Here is a 16,431-nt window from a genome sequence, read left to right as displayed (position 1 = left end):
TTTAACATCAACCTTCCATCTATTGCGTTCCACTAAATTTTAGTCTCAAGACTATCTTTCTTACTAATAACCCAACACTCAAGTACCTTAAGTTATCCATAAACTGTCAATTTAACATTCCATGTTTATCCACCATGTTTCCATTCTTTTATCTTCCGCGAAGCTCGAACCATCCTCGCGTCAATCTGAGCTTGGGCGTGCCCAAACTGTGATGCACCCCCTCAGTTTCATACCCATAACATAGGTTAGATCCTTTACACTATCCCTCTATACTTAACCATAACACACACATATTCCTGCATCACCAGGTACCAATCAACTCTTACCTTGTCTTTTGAACTCAGATTTAACATCATCCATTCAATCTCACTTCAAACTTTTACTGCTCCTCACATCTCTGGTTTAGTTGTCCGCGAAGATAATTCTGTGATAGATGACGCACTTGCCAGTCTCGTTATGCTTCCTGTTCTTCAAATGCTACTTAGTAGCTTCTTTATAGCTTCAGATAAACTCTTCTCATACCTGTCCCTTCTTCTGGTAGCTCTACTCTGAGTACCCCTGGCGAAACCTAACTTGACACTTCATAGAACCTTACCTGTGACCCTGCTTCATTGGTGATAATGTCTTATGCATAATAGTCATTCACTTTTCACTTCTGTCTGGAAGTAGTCCAACCTATAACGCTCACGAAGCTGAAGAGGACTTGTCCATACTATTCTTATATTTTTGCTTGGAGAACTTACCTGCGTTGCTAAAACTTGAACCAATTTGGAACCTTTGTAACCAACTCCTCACATCTTACCCAGTACAAGTAAAAATTCCTGAAATGTCTCTTTCCTTGATCCCCAGCTGGTAATAACCAGATCATAGATCAATTCTTGGAGAGATTGTCCCATCTTTGTAATGACCCAACTACTCTAGACTTTTGGACCATTAACGAAAACTATACATACTAATCCTTAATAAAACTTACAAGTGAAAAGACCATAACTTTATTAAGAAACTTGTAAAAATAAAAGTTAAACTTTCATAAAATATCAAGTAGGATATGGGATCCAATTGTTTAAAAACAAAACATAACATAATTTAAAATAAAAAGGTATTACATAACAAGTGCGGAAAAATACATGTAAAAACCATAAAAACAAAACTACATCCTCGAATCGAAACGCTCGGCTCTTGAATCCATTCCGCCTCAATACACATTCTCCAAGCTTCCAAGAACCTTTCCCGCCACTAAGACCTATTTTCCTGCACATATAAACAAAAAGGAGTGAGCATAATGCCCAGCAAGGAAAAATCTAACACATAGTCCATATACATAAATTTCATAAAAACATAAAAACATAACATAACACTTATATCACAAACATACTATAATGGCCATTATTACTTGGGGTCCCATAGACTAAACAAGTCATATTCCCATTAGATTAGTGGGGTCCTACTAGCTAAGCAGGTCATATGCCCATAATCCATTTGGGGCTTGTTAGTCATATGGGTCATATGCCCAAGCCTACAAACATACATAACATAACATATTTCATAACATAAAAACATAAGATAACATATAAAAATCATATAACATATAAATCCTATCCTATTTTCTTTACCAAAATTACCGGAATATGAGGACAGAGTTGGGACTTTGGAACACTCCTATAAACCATTTATGAAAGGGTGAGTCTATTGAAGAAAAAGAGATGAAAGAGATGAAGGATATATACTATTAAAATATACTTACCAATACCTTGTGCTTAAGAACTTAGATTTCCTAACCAAAATAAGAATAAGGTTAGAATGAGTAGAAGACTATGAGAACTTTAAAGAAAAAGTACAGAAACAGACTAGAGTTTGGGATACCTTGAAGACTTATAAGACCGATATAAACCTTGAACCGAAATGCTATAAAATCTTACTTCCCAAGTGTTTGATAAGCTTATGATGATCAAGCTATTGATTCCCAACCCAAGTGTTTACACTCTCACACTCACCTAGCAACTTGCAGCCTCTGAACTTAGAGTAAAAGATGAATAAATGGTTGGGTACTAGGTCTTATTTATAGAGTTTAGGAATGAAAAGATCTTAATTTAACTTGAATAAAAATAATGGCTTTTTAAGTGAAAATAATTTGAATTATCGTTCAGCAGAGGGTGAAGACTCGTTCAGAAAGGTGCTGGACTTATCAAGAGGTTGAAGGGTTGAATGGAAAACGATTTCAAAAACTTCAAAATTTGCTGAGAGGGGCGATATATCGCCCCCTATAGGCAATATATCGCCTGGGCCAGTATGCCCGAGGCAATCGTGCATTGTTTCGTGTTTTTCATATCTTCGTGTTACGATATATCGCCCCCTATAGTTACGATATATCGGCATACGCTGATTATTTAAACACAAAATTACACATTTTAAGCTTAATTTGAATTGAGTAAACAGCCTTGACTAAGCCCTCTAACATTTTCAATGCTACTGACTGACCTTAGAGTATTCAAATTTTAACCTTAATAAATTTAATCCTTCAAAATACTTAATCATTAATAAACCCATGCATAACATGTGCTATTATCCTATTGGTTCTTATCTAAACCTTATAGTATAATAAATATTATCCTCAATATCAGTCATATTAATCAAACCTTAGGTTAAAATTAAAATTCCAAAACTATAGGTTAAACTTAGAAAATCTACAAGTACTACTATGAGTGTCCAAATAAATCCCGGTCTGAACCAAAAATCCATTGTCATAAAGATAATACTATTAGTATTATAATACTACTATCTAACTAGCTAAGTAAAGTTCTTGGACTCTACAATCTTGTACCCAACCTTAAAACCTTTCATTCTTAACCGACGATGCCAAAAATTCCCGCTATACAATGCTCTATCGGATTCAAGGTCCAACTTCTTCGACCGCTTGAGTAATTCTTCCTGTCAAGTTATTACTATCTTCCATAATGTTTTTAATATCAAACTTATTCGTAGTCCAATCCTGAAGTGTACCGAATCTTTCTTTATACCCATCTGAATTCCTACTAGTCGACTTAGTATCCGTTCAGTCTCATTAATATTTCCCAAGTGATATCCCCTACAATCCATGGTTATTCCTTAACAGATTAACTCTTTCACTCTGACTCATGTTGAGGCTTCCTTAAGACGAACTCTATTGTTCTCAATGTGAACTTCTTGATTCCTTGTATCCCAATTTATCTGCCAGATGTTTCTAATTCCTACCCAATAAATACTACTTTCTTCAGCCTTTCATATTGTACCCTTAAGGCATACTCTCTATGTCTGAACTCCCTCTCGGAACAATCTCAACATTGAATTCTCCCAGCTCGTTACATGACTAAAACATAAACTATCCAGTTAAATACTTATCTTCGAGGAACCATCCTCGAACTTCGAATGTAACGAGGCATTCTAGTCTTCCGTTCCCTCACCCCGGGAAATCCATCCTAACATATCGAATTATTTCATATAGAAGTCGTGCCCACATCCGACATCCTCTCAGGTGGCGTCCTTTTCCTTAGGTGCATACCAAAGAACTTCCCTGGTTCCCGTCACCATCTTGACAACTACCTTTTCAATCAGGCTCCTTTCCCATCACAAATTAGGTGTCCTAGAACTGTCTGGGTCCTTCTACCTCAATAATCGAGAGTCTGCCTTACTGAATTCTACCAATAGAAGTATTATCTTTTGCATTCCTTGCCCTGTAGCATCCATGCTCTATATCTCATTCCACAGATCTCATATAACTTGGTTCCCTCTTCTACTTAAATACAATCGAAGATCTAATACATTGGGGCAACCCTGTCACCCTAAACCATTCCAGAATTTAACCTTTACGTGGGTCATTAATCCCAACTATTACCGCTTGTATAAATTTCCAAAGTGAAGTATCCAACTCCTAAAACTCATTAACACCTGCTGTCATTGCCTTATCCTTTCAAATCAAGCTCGTGGATTAATTAATCTCCGCAGCTCAGACTGGGTCCTTATAACTTCTTCTATCAAATCACTATTGGAATTCTTTCCAATCCATCATGCCAGTAACTCAATCTAAATACCATTCTCTAGCATTCTCCTGACACAATAACTTAACTCAATCCCTTAGATATGGCCCCTCACCTCTATACAACCAAGAATGAAATTAACTTTGCCCATCTACTAAACAATTCCTAGGCAACCCAAACATTCCTCTCCAAACAGATGATAACGCCTTTTAGGCCTTCAATCTTAATATCCTTTATCTTTCTGTATCCTTATGCTGAACCAACATCATTTACTCATACGCTAGCGGTCATCTCTGCGACTTTCTGGTTAGATGGAGGTTTCCAACCCCAATTATCACCTGCAACCCTCCTGAATTACGATGCCAGGTCTACTTAAGCATCCTGAATGCAAACAATCCGAGTTCATCCGCCACTGCTGACAAAACTTCGCAATTCTGAGGTTCACACTCCGAACCAACCCACATCCATGTTCAAGAAATCACAATATTCATACACACATAGAACATAATAGACATTAATTCACATTTCTATGCACTTAGCTATCAAATTTATTGCTGCCATGTTATTCACACCTTCTCATGCTTCTTATAAATTAATCAACGAGCATAACATATAAATTCAACTTGGGCAATCATCCACAAGCAATCAATATGCAAACCCTCTTTAAAATATTCATTCACGTGTAACAACAATGCTAATCAGCACGCCTCCATCACATCATGCAATAATCAGGGGCCAGGCCCCATCAGTTATCATGCTCCCAATAGTCATCCAACATAATACATTCATATTTTAATCAAAAGCTTGAACATACCATCTCATATATTCAATTATGGAACCCTGAGTCGAGCTTGTCTTTAGCGGAGAGTGTACATGTCTAGCTTATCTCCAGGAACCCTTAAACCTAGGACGCTCTGATACCAAGTTTTTTTTTTTAACAAAAGAAAAATTTTATTCAAAAACCAACCAAAATTACAAGACAAAAAGAGCAGCTGCTACATACCAGCAGCCAGCAAACTCACACAAACAGCAAGAAAAACACTACACAGAACCAACTACCAACTTTCTACAATTTGGCGTAAATATACATCCTTTTTGTGATGAGAGAAAGAACCCCAACTCAAAACTCTATACTTAACTACTTCTTTGACTTCCAAACTAAGGCTACTGGCCATTTTACAAATTGAATCGAAAATGCAACAGTTTCTGTTGCACCAAATGAAGTACCAAGAAGCTGCTATAATAGCATTAATTATCTGATTCTTCAAGCTATGTTTGGCCAATAAACACCAATGAGTGAGCTCCTCATAAGATTCAGGCCAATGGAAAACACCCAGCCATCTACCAATTTCCTCATACACTCTCCTGGAATATATACACTCCATAAACAAATGACTATGTGTTTCTACGCCAGAATCACACACAGGGCAGAGAACAGAGGTAATATGTATAAACCGGCTCAAATGGTCTCTAGTAAGCAGTTGATTGTTAAAAATTTGCCAGTAAATGAACTTGTGCTTAGGCATAATAATCTTGTTCCATACTGTCTCAGCAAAACCCACAGATTGCGCAGAAACAAGAGAGAGATAGAAATGTTTACTATGAAATTTACCTCCCTTAACAGCTAGCATCAAGCTATCCTCATCCATGAAATGTCTCAGCCTCAGTAATTTCTTGATATACCAGCTCATATCCTGACTAATAGGCACATTCCAGACGCTAAACTCCTTCAAATAGATGGAACTAATCCATTTGACCCACAGGCAGTCTTGCTTGGAAGAAATCGCCCAAATAAAATTAGCCATCAATGCCAAGTTCCATTTCTTACCCTCACGGAAGCCAATACCACCCAGCTTTTTAGGGAGACAAAATTTTTCCCATGATGGGAGATGCAACTTACTTCTATTCCCATTAGTTCCCAAAAGAAACTCTCGACAGCTCTTATCGATGGCAGCAGTAATCTTGGACGGAAGAATGAATATACTCATCCAAAAATTCCAAATACCAAGCAATACTGAGTGTATGAGTTGGGCACGACCAGCAAAAGACAAGTTCCTACTCGCCCAACAATTAAGCTTCTTGTTCAACTTATCCAGAATAACCCCACTGTCTGAAGCCTTCCACTTGGTGGGCCGAAGAGGAACTCCCAAGTACTTCAAAGGAAAGGAGCCTTCTTCCATTTGCAACATCTCAAGAATCTAAGCTTTGGTAGACTCCTTCACCCCTCCAAAATAGATATGGGACTTAGATTTATTCGCAGAAAGCCCAGAAGCATCACAAAACGCAGAGAAGGCTTCATGAATCTTACTCACTGAACTGACATTACCTTTACAAAAGATAATCAACCTAAGATGTTTACACAAAGGATGATAACCAAAGCCTTTCTTGTCAGAGTAATGAGCTAATAAACGAGTGAGGTACTCCATAATGAGAACAAACAAGAGAGGAGACATGGGGTCCCCTTGCCTTATGCCTTTTTCCCCTTTGAAGGAGCACTGAATTCTCCCATTCATTAACAGATTGTACTTGGTACCTTTTAAGCAAACTAGAATCCAGCCAATAAATCTAGAGGGAAAACACAGATGTTTAAGAAACTCCTCCACAAAATGCCAATCAACTGTGTCGTAAGCCTTACTCAAATCAATCTTCATTAAACATCTATCTGAAATATTCTTTCTAGTATACCCTTTGAGGTGATCTTTGAATATCATAATATTATGAGCTAGAACTCTATTTTTAATAAATGCCCCTTGATTACTATGAACAAGAAAGGGAAGCACTTCCGAAAGTCTAGAGCAAATCATCTTCGATATACACTTATAGAGAGTGTTACAACACGCAATAGGACGATAGTCACTAGCTGAACACGGATTAGCAAGCTTAGGGATAAGGGAAATTACAGTTTCATTCAAATCCTTCGGCAAGTAACCATCATGAAAGAAATCCAACACTGCAGAAGTAATCTCAGCACCAATATCTGACCATAACCCCGTAAAAAATCCTGAGCCAAAACCATCCAAACCAGGACTTTTATAGGAGTGAATGCTAAATAGAGCTTCTTCACATCATTCTTGGTAAAAGGTCTCAGAAGTCTGACTTGGAGATCCAGAGACAATCTGTTTCCCTGCATGAAACAACTATGATCAATCGCCACTGAAGCCAAATTTCCTTTCCCCATAAACTTCTTGAAGTGAGACAGGAAATGCTCTACAACTTTAAAATAATCCTCTTCAGTTTTGCCTCCTATTGTGAAGGAAGAAATCCTATTATCAACTCTTCTTTTTCGCATAAATGCATGAAAAAATCTCGAATTATCATCACTAAACTTAATCCAATTAAGTTTACTCTGCTGTTTGAGAAAACTGGCATAACAGCGTAGCAAAACTGAAACATTGAGCTGGGCTTGAGTAACCGAATGAAGCAGAGACATGTTTGAAGGATTAGAAGCCAGAGCCTCCTGAACTCTACTATACTCCTCCTTGGCCTTCTTATAACTCAAAACAATATCACCAACCTCCTCACTGTTAAACCTTTTCAAAGTATGCTTCACCCGATATAATTTCTGAATTATCTTGCTGAGACCTCCACCAGAAACAACTGGTGCATTCCAACAGTGAAGAACAACTTCTCTATAGCCTCTATACTGCATCCAGTGGTTACCAAAACGAAAACGGATAAATCCCACACCATTAACTTCTTGATTACGAATCACACAGAAACTGTGATAAAAAATGCAGTCCCATTTGAAGCGAGCTTCAGATTTCGGAAAAACATCCAGCCATAGATCATTGATAAACACTCTATCTAACTTAGAAAAAATACGATCTCCTGCCTCCTGTTTGTTCGTCCATGAATAGGGAGCACCCTCACACTTAAGTTTCTCAACTTGGCCTAAAGCCAACCAATCTTGAGCATCTGCTATGTCCTTAGCAAGGACTTGTCTCCCACCAATCCTATCTTGGTAGCTAAACATGGCATTGAAATCCCCAAAAATTATCCAAAGAGACTTTAATTGACCAATACTAGCTAATTTATCCCAAAGAAGCTTCCTCTCCCCCATGGAATTGCTACCATAAACCACTGTAGCAAAGAAAAATTCCTGCTGGCCACTCACTTTGATCCTACAATGGACAAGTTGGGGATCTTCAAGCAATATATCAACCTTCACAAATTTAGTTTGCCAAACAACTAAGATCCTACCAGAAACAATAGGACTAGAAAAATAATCCCAATTGTGAAAATTATTCTCAAAAACTTCTTTAATTTTCTCATGTTTCAACTTAGTCTCAAAGAAAGCTCCAAAACCAACCTTATTCTCCCTACAAATACTAAGAATAGCATTTTGCTTATCCTTTTTATTCATACCCCTCACATTCCACCCTATCATATTGCAAACTTCCCTCACTGAATTGGGATAGAATTAGTGACCAAATGACCAATCCCTGTATCTTGCAGCACCGCATATCCATTGCCCGATTTAGCCTTCCCTTGAACGAAATCTGACTTGTGAGCATTTAACACCCAGCTGCCTGCAACCTCAGCATTCCCTTTTCCAGTTTGCTGAGTAGCTTCTGAAAAATCCTGAACATCACTAATAACCTTGGAAGCAATTTGCTTTAGAGAACTACTAGCCCTCTCTTCCTCTCCAATATTAGAAGCAATGCAAGCTCTGGGATCAGGAATAGCAGACTCCGATTGTTGTTGAACCTCCTCTGTTTTGGATATGATCTTGTCTGTACTAGTACCATTCTCATCAGTAGATTTCTTCCTCCAACTAAAACCAGTATTCTTGTTACAATTTGCCAGAATATGACCTAAATTCGAGCAGGTAGCACACTTAGAGGGAAGCCATTCATATTCCACCATTTGTTCTGTGATTTGTTCCCTTTCATTAATAAAAGAAATAGATTTCATAGGATGATCCGTAATCTCCATATCCACCAATATCCTCGCATATTTCACCATCGATCTACTTTGTGTCACTTTATCCACCATAACCGGTCTCCCAATTGTGCTCACCATAGCACTGAGACTATTTTTTCCCCAGTATTGCAAACCCAATCCAAACCGAAACCGACTTGACCATTCTCATAGAGTCCATATCTGGTGTCCAAGGACGAAGAACCACAGGCTTTTTATCAAAGTGTATAACTCCTGCTTCCAAAATCAGGTCCCTTGTAGCTTCATCCCTAAAATTAACAAGGGTAAAACCAGAATGCATTCTCACTATCTTCTCAACACCCAAGTTGCCCCAAATTCTCTTGACAAATCCTTCAAATACTCGGAAAGGAGGGTTAGCTCCCAGGACAATGCAAACAATCGCATTCTTCCAAAATGAAGCTTCAATCTCAAACTCCTCCATATCTAATCGGGCCACAACTTGGTCACCCAATTTCATAGGTTCAGTATAATTCAGACGAGTAGAGGGCGTGGGTACCTAGTTCGACTAAAATTTACTCCACACTTCCTTAGCAGATCTCTGGAATTCAGAACCCTCCGCATCCTCAGCCCAATTCATTGGAGTAGGAGGAGAACAATTCGCACTTCCAACCCGCTGCACCTCAACACCACACTCTAGCTCCAGTTCATCACATGGATCATGAAAATCCTCATCAGGTAACAGATCAGGTACCTCAACTTTGATCGAAGGGAGGTCGTCCACCACCTCATCGGAAATCTTCGTCGGCTTCGATATACCTTTCTTCTTCCAAGCCATGGGAAGAGAGAGAGAGATATCACACCCGCTCTGATACCAAGTTGTAACACCCTGGATAACCAAGGCCATTACACTGTGTGTTTAAAATAGTGCAGGACCTGCTAATCAAGTCGTTTGAATGAAAATGTGTATCTAGTGACATAAATAGGTTTGGTTAAAAAGAATTTTGATGATAAATGGTTGAATTTTAATAAAACACAGGTTTGATACATGGGATCCCAAAACCGTGTTTAAAATATTGTAAGTACAAAATTTTCACTAACAATTTAATAACTAAGCCACTCTAATGGAAAAATTTACAATTTAGGTTCCCGTTCCTATACAATCCCTCGACCGTGGTGGCCGAGTAGCTGACAATGTACACCTCGCCCCCAAAGCTCTCCAACTCATGCCCAACTAGCATTACCTGCACCATGTAGCACCCGTGAGCCGAAGCCCAGCAAGAAAACATAATATCATAACATAACAGTATTAGTAGCTAAACAATTCCCATAGTATAATCCAATAATTACAAAACATTAATCAATTCCATCAAGAAATAAAATACATTCAAGGTAGCTCACTGGTCAATAACCAATAACTCAACTCCAGATAATCATCAAGTCATAGACAATAATCCATAACAGACATAAATCAAATAATAACTAGGATCAATGCACGCAGGTCGTACCCTCTATTTAAGTCACTGCCTTTGGCTCACTTAAGCCAATCCTAGTGAGATACCCATTGACCCGGCCAGCTTAACCGAGCTCAGTGATAATAAGCTGTCCTCGGATACCAGTGTCCGATCCGCGTCCTGTGTGCAAGTATTCATTTCGGCACCTTTAGGCCATCTATCACATGTTCCTGTGGCATAATACCACCTCATGACATTCATATAGTAATAAGGAGCTCTTAGTCCCATCATATTCACAATCACATATAATACATACAAATATAGGGAACACTTAGTCCCATCATATTCACAATCACATATAATGCATACAAATATAGGGAACACTTAGTCCCATCCTATCTACCTACACATGTGTAGTTTTCTTGACTTAATTCTAAATGCTTTAATAGAAAGGACGACCCCCGAGCACGATCCATTCCCGAGCCCTAGCTTATCACCTAGTCACAACCAATAAAATGATTCCATTAATATTCAAATATAGGTTTCCGGGTACAAAACTAACTTCCAGGAAATCGAATCCCACAAAGCACGGTGGTGGAATTGATCCCGAGCACCCTAGGCTCAATCCCCATACTTTGAAACCTTGAACTCTCAAGTATGCAACTAAGGGTTGCGGCCCTAAAAGCTTAGTCGTGGCCCTGCCCTCAAAACAGAACCAAGGGCATCCCTGAAAGAAGACACGCGCCGCGGCCCTTGCTTTGGGCGCCGCGGCGCTTGACCCTGGCCGAGCCTCCCTGGCTCATCTTCAACCTAGGGCCGCAGCGCTCAAGAACAGAGCCGCGACCCTTGCCTCCGAACCCAGAATTTCCCCCATTTCTAACATCCAAAACCTCATCCAAATCCATTTTAAATCATCCCAATGACACAATTGAATTGTCCCAACACTCTAGCATGCTTCCAACAATAAAACCCAGTAGAAATCTAAGCTAAAACTCCTCAATTCCTCAACATAATTTATGAAACTCTCACACTTAAGAATATCAAAACAAACCAGAAAAATCCCAGAAATTCAAACATTAAAACCTTAATTTCAAGCTTACCTTTATTGCAGAATAATCGCCCAAGAAAATCTGAGCTAACACCCAAGCTCCAAGCCTCAATTCCATCCTTAAATGCCAAAACCCATAAACATTCACAACTCAACAAAATCTCCTAATTTTAAGTATAGAAAAAGGAAATTAATTGCTTACCTTAGCTCTGATTTAGTTCTTGATTAACTCTTAAGCTAAACCTCCAAATCCCACCATCAATTTTTAGAAATTCAAGCTTGATCCACCTAAGATTTCTGAAGATCATCATGAAAGAAAGAGGAAAGAAAGAAGAAGAAGAAAGGGTAGAGGCTCGGTCGGTTCTCTAAGTCTTCAAATGGTTCATTTGTTTTGTTTTTAATAACTTAAGCTTTAAGGTTACCTCAAGGTTCGGAGTACTAAAATGTCCCTGAGGCAAAAATGGTAAAATCCCCCAATATTCCCACCTAGACTTACTAACCTCAAATATATCTCCAATTATTTATTTTCATCACCCGATAGTCTAAATAACTACCCGATACCTAAAATACCCCTGACTTATCCAAAATCAACTTTTAATCCCCGTTGTAACTTTTCCCGCTATCTAGCTCTAGGATCGCCTCGTGCCGAAAGTTACAAACACACATGCATACATACATATATATATATGCCCATCCACATAATAATGTGGTCTCAACAATTTATCACACATATAAACACGTTTATGCCCAAACGGGCCAAAATTACCATTATGCCCTCTCCAGCCAAACAGGGCCCAAATCGCTTATCAAATACTTCTTAATCATACTTTCTTACCATTAATTCTCTTAATCTCCAATTATGCCTTCCTGGCACACTAATCAAGGCCCTTAAGCCTTAATAGGAATTTTGGGTCATTACAAGTTCTATTCGCTAAAAATATCACTATCAAATACAAACCCTATTAAAAAATTTTGTAAAGTAGACAAATTACTTTACTAATAATTATAGAAAAAAAACAACCCCAACTTAAGGATACCAATTCAGAAAAAGAGAAACGAAGAAGGAAAAGAGAAATTACTAGTGAAAACAATGAGATTTTGTTTCTGAGCAAGGATCATGCGGTGGATGAAGGTGGAGGTGTTGAGATCGGAGCAACACTTCTCCTGTCTTGGTAGCACATCAAGAAAAGGAGTGGACTTTCCATCACCAAAGTGCATCAAGATTCTTCTGTGATATGTTGCTTGAAAGGTTGAGTTCAGAGAGATTCATGTTTTCTTCTTTAACTCGTTGCAGTTTGTCTTCCATGCCACAATTTCGTTCTTCTTTCAACTCAAATCACCAAATAGTTTGTAAGAATTTGTAAAGTTGAGAAATCTGCACAAAATATGTCAGTTCTGGCAATGTTTTCATCATTAGACATTGGTTGGTTCGGTACTTGGTAGTTACCGAAACAAATTGCGCTGCAAAACAAAATCATGTCAATCAAAAGAAAAACCAAAAAGTTAAGACCTGAACGGCCAAACCCCTCCAATAATTGCTCAGTAACTTGGGTTCCAACAATGATCTCAACAAAACAAAAAAATAAAGAGTTGAAACTTGAATTTGACTGATAGCAAGGTAGTGTGGATCATATTCTTAGTGTAAAGAGTTTTAATTTGCTTTATATAGCCACAACAAAAATATCAAAGAAGATAATCCACACAGATTACTATTTAACTTGAAAGAAGGTTTTTTTAGTCACCAAATGAAGCTTATCATGACTTATTAGAGAAATTTATTTCATGTTTTTGTATTCAACAAAATAACAATGATTCGAAAAAGGCTAAGATCGAAATGAAAACTAGACCAATTTGGTAGTGAAAATGACAGCAGAAACTATTTCTTCCTCAATGCAAGAGGAATAGGCAGATGACTTTTCTTGGTTCGAGCATTCGTCCTTGTTCGTTGTCCTCTGCTTGGAAATCCTTCCCTATGTCCAATCCCTTTATAGCACTGAATGCCCACCACTCTCTTCATGTCTCTCTCAACACAACCCCTCTAGAATATCCCCAGATAAAGGAATCAGAAAAAGAAGACATGTATCTTAACAAAAGATAATAATTTGTACTAAGTTTAGGGCTTTACAAATTGTTTTCCCACAACGTAGTTGGAGAGTTCTTCACCAAGAAGAAAGATCTCTCTTTTGGTCAAGTCCTTGGAGCTGTTGATGGATGACTGCAACCGAGTTAGAGAGGGAAATTTGCTGAAGATAATCGATTGAGAAAGGGAAAGTTGAGAGAAATGATGGAGGGTTCAGAGAGAGGTGAGGGTTCAGAGAAATGATGGACGAGGGTTAATATTATTTTTCTAAGTTTTTTATTTTATTGGGTGAAAAAATGCTTTTACATTAATTGAGCTTTTTTTTTCCCTCCATTTTAACTTTACCCAGACATTTTTTTTAGTTTCCCTCCATTTTAACTTTATACCTATTATAATACTTTTCCAATTTGCTTATAATTATGTATTATAAAAAGAGGTATTTGGTGTAGTGTCGGTTGCCAAATCTGAGATGCCCCTGTTTTATTCACCCTCTTCCTACAATCTTCTTTAACATGATCAATCCCTTGGCACTGAGAGCATAACTGAGGTTTCCATTCATCGTATACCTCAACATACACATAATCCCCTTTTTCATCTTCAAATTTAATTTGAGAAGGTAGATCTTTAGTCAAGTTCACTTCAATAAGTACCCTAGCAAACTGTAGTTTCTCCCAATTCCCTGTTGCTCTATCTTGGCGCACCATTTTCCCAATTGTGCTCATAATTTTGGCCATAGTTCTCTCCCCCAATACTTAAGCTCTAGATTTCTCAATTAAGCCCAGCCTGGGACTGTGAAAACTGTTTCCTTGGTGAATTTAGAATCAGGATCCCATCATTTCATGATGATAGGTTTCCTGTCGAAGAAATGATATCCTGCAGCCAAAACTCCATCTCTTACGTCTACCGATTGAAACCGAATCAGAAATATTCCTTGAGCCAAAAGCCCTATTTTATCTACCCCTTTGTCTCTCCATATTCTGTGAAAGAATCCTTCCATCACCGAAAGAGGAGGATTGGCTCCCAATACATAACACACTAGAGATGAACTCCAAAATTGAACTTCTTATTCTATGTTATTGACCTCTATTTTGACAACATCAGACTCTATATTCAAGATAGGCACAGAGTTACATGATTTTCCTTTAGAGCCCGAAATGTTGCCCTTCAGGACCCCCAACCAGTCATTGAGGGTTTGTTAAACCACTGATCTGCACTCCAGTTCTCCATTACCAACCTCTGGTCCTCCCCTAGAATCTTTGATCTCTTGAGATAAGGTATCCTCTACTGCTATCTCCGTCCGATTTGCACCTGAATCATCCTCTTCCTCAAAATTAAGAGCCTCCACCCCAAGAATTGCATCAATGGATTTAAGTTTCTTGATTGGATCTATTGATGAAGGCCCCCGTTTCTTCTATCCCGGTGTTTTCTTCTTCAATTTCGGTCTCCCTGCCATGGCACCAGCTCAAGCTGAAGAGACAGCGAAAAAGTAATGTAATTTCATATACTTTAATTCTTAATAATCACGCACGTGACAAGTGTCATTATCTTATTGGGTCTATCTAAACCTTATAGTATGATAAATATCATCTTCATAATCAGCTATATTAATCAAATCTTATGTTATAATTAATATTCTTAAACTATAGGTTAAACTTATAGAATCTATAAGTGTTGCTACGAGTGTTCAACTAAGTCCCGGCTTGAACCAAAATCCACAGTATGAAACATACTATAACTACTACTAGCTATTACTACCACTACTACTATCTAACTAGCTAAGTAAAGTTTTTGGACTCTAGAAATCCAAAGATTCCATATAACTTTGTTTTACTGGGAAATATGTAAATTCATTCCCTGCAATCTTATCCTTTCATACTAATACAAGATTTTAGTCACAATAACGAATTTAGGACTTTTCTAATATTCACATAATATTATTCTAATAATAATAGTAAACAAATAATATATACAAAAATTAATTTCAAGTATTTATTTCATAAAACATTGTTCAAAACATATGCTTTAAAGGGCACTAATCCCAACAACCAATTCCAAAAAATGGAGCCACAGCCTTCCGAACATTACATTGTGCAACATTCTCTCTCCAGATCTTATTCTCAGCCTTTTCAGACGTAAGGGATTTTTCAACCACCTGGCCTAAGTAGTTTCCCCGGGCACTGACGTAATCCGAGCATCACGGGCTATCATAGCACTCATCCCTCGAAAAAATATATCATATATTGCTACATCAATAGGCTCCAAGTCCACTCAAAATTTAGCTAGCCTACAAAATTTCAAGGCATAGTCGGTGACTGATATACTGCCTTGAACCAAATTGGTAAACTCGTCTAATTTTGCAGCTCAAACTGCGTTGTTGTAGTATTTATGGTTAAACAGGTCTCGAAACACAATCCACATCATAGTAGTAACATTCTGTGTCTGGACTTCCCACCAAATACGAGCATCATCTCAAAACATAAAGGCGGCGGAAGCCACTATTTCATTACCTGCAACCATCATAAAATCTAGGATGGAGGTAGTCATGCTCATCCACTGCTCAGCCTTGAGTGGGTCCGGAACTCTCTCAAAGGTTGGATTGTGTTGTTTGCTACATCTTTCGTACAACAACTCCCACCTGTTTTCAACCTCTAGCTTTTTTACAGCAAGCACCACAGTAGGTGGCATGACTGGTGCAGCGTTCCCTGGCGGAACCTGTTGTCTTAGTAACCGGATCTCATCTTCTTGACTCTAAAGTTTGGCTTGCATATCAACAAGCACTTACTGCTAGTTGAACTAATCCCCATTGAGGCATAACTCTCCAAGTATATATCTGCAATCAACGACTTCACTTATCAGGAAATTATAACGTGTTCTAGTAGTCACCTGACGTTCCAAAACCAAGACTTAAGAAAATACATGTAGCCACAGTGCTAATAAGCATTTTAATTGCTCTAACAC

The 16,431-nt window shown here is 38.2% G+C and overlaps 1 protein-coding gene across 1 annotated transcript; it reads right to left on the bottom strand.

Annotated features, from left to right (window-relative positions):
- Positions 1 to 6,921: 6,921 nt before the first annotated feature.
- LOC133792553 (uncharacterized) lies at positions 6,922 to 8,376 on the bottom strand. Its single transcript, XM_062230459.1, has one exon. The coding sequence runs from the start codon at positions 8,374 to 8,376 to the stop codon at positions 6,922 to 6,924; it is 1,455 nt and encodes a 484-aa protein (XP_062086443.1).
- Between the last annotated feature and the right edge of the window lie 8,055 nt (positions 8,377 to 16,431).

This window comes from Humulus lupulus, chromosome 7, assembly GCF_963169125.1.
Source record: "Humulus lupulus chromosome 7, drHumLupu1.1, whole genome shotgun sequence".
Classification (NCBI taxonomy): Eukaryota; Viridiplantae; Streptophyta; class Magnoliopsida; order Rosales; family Cannabaceae; genus Humulus; species Humulus lupulus.
Note: the sequence above shows the minus strand (reverse complement) of the source record. Positions and strands in the feature narration are given on the sequence as shown.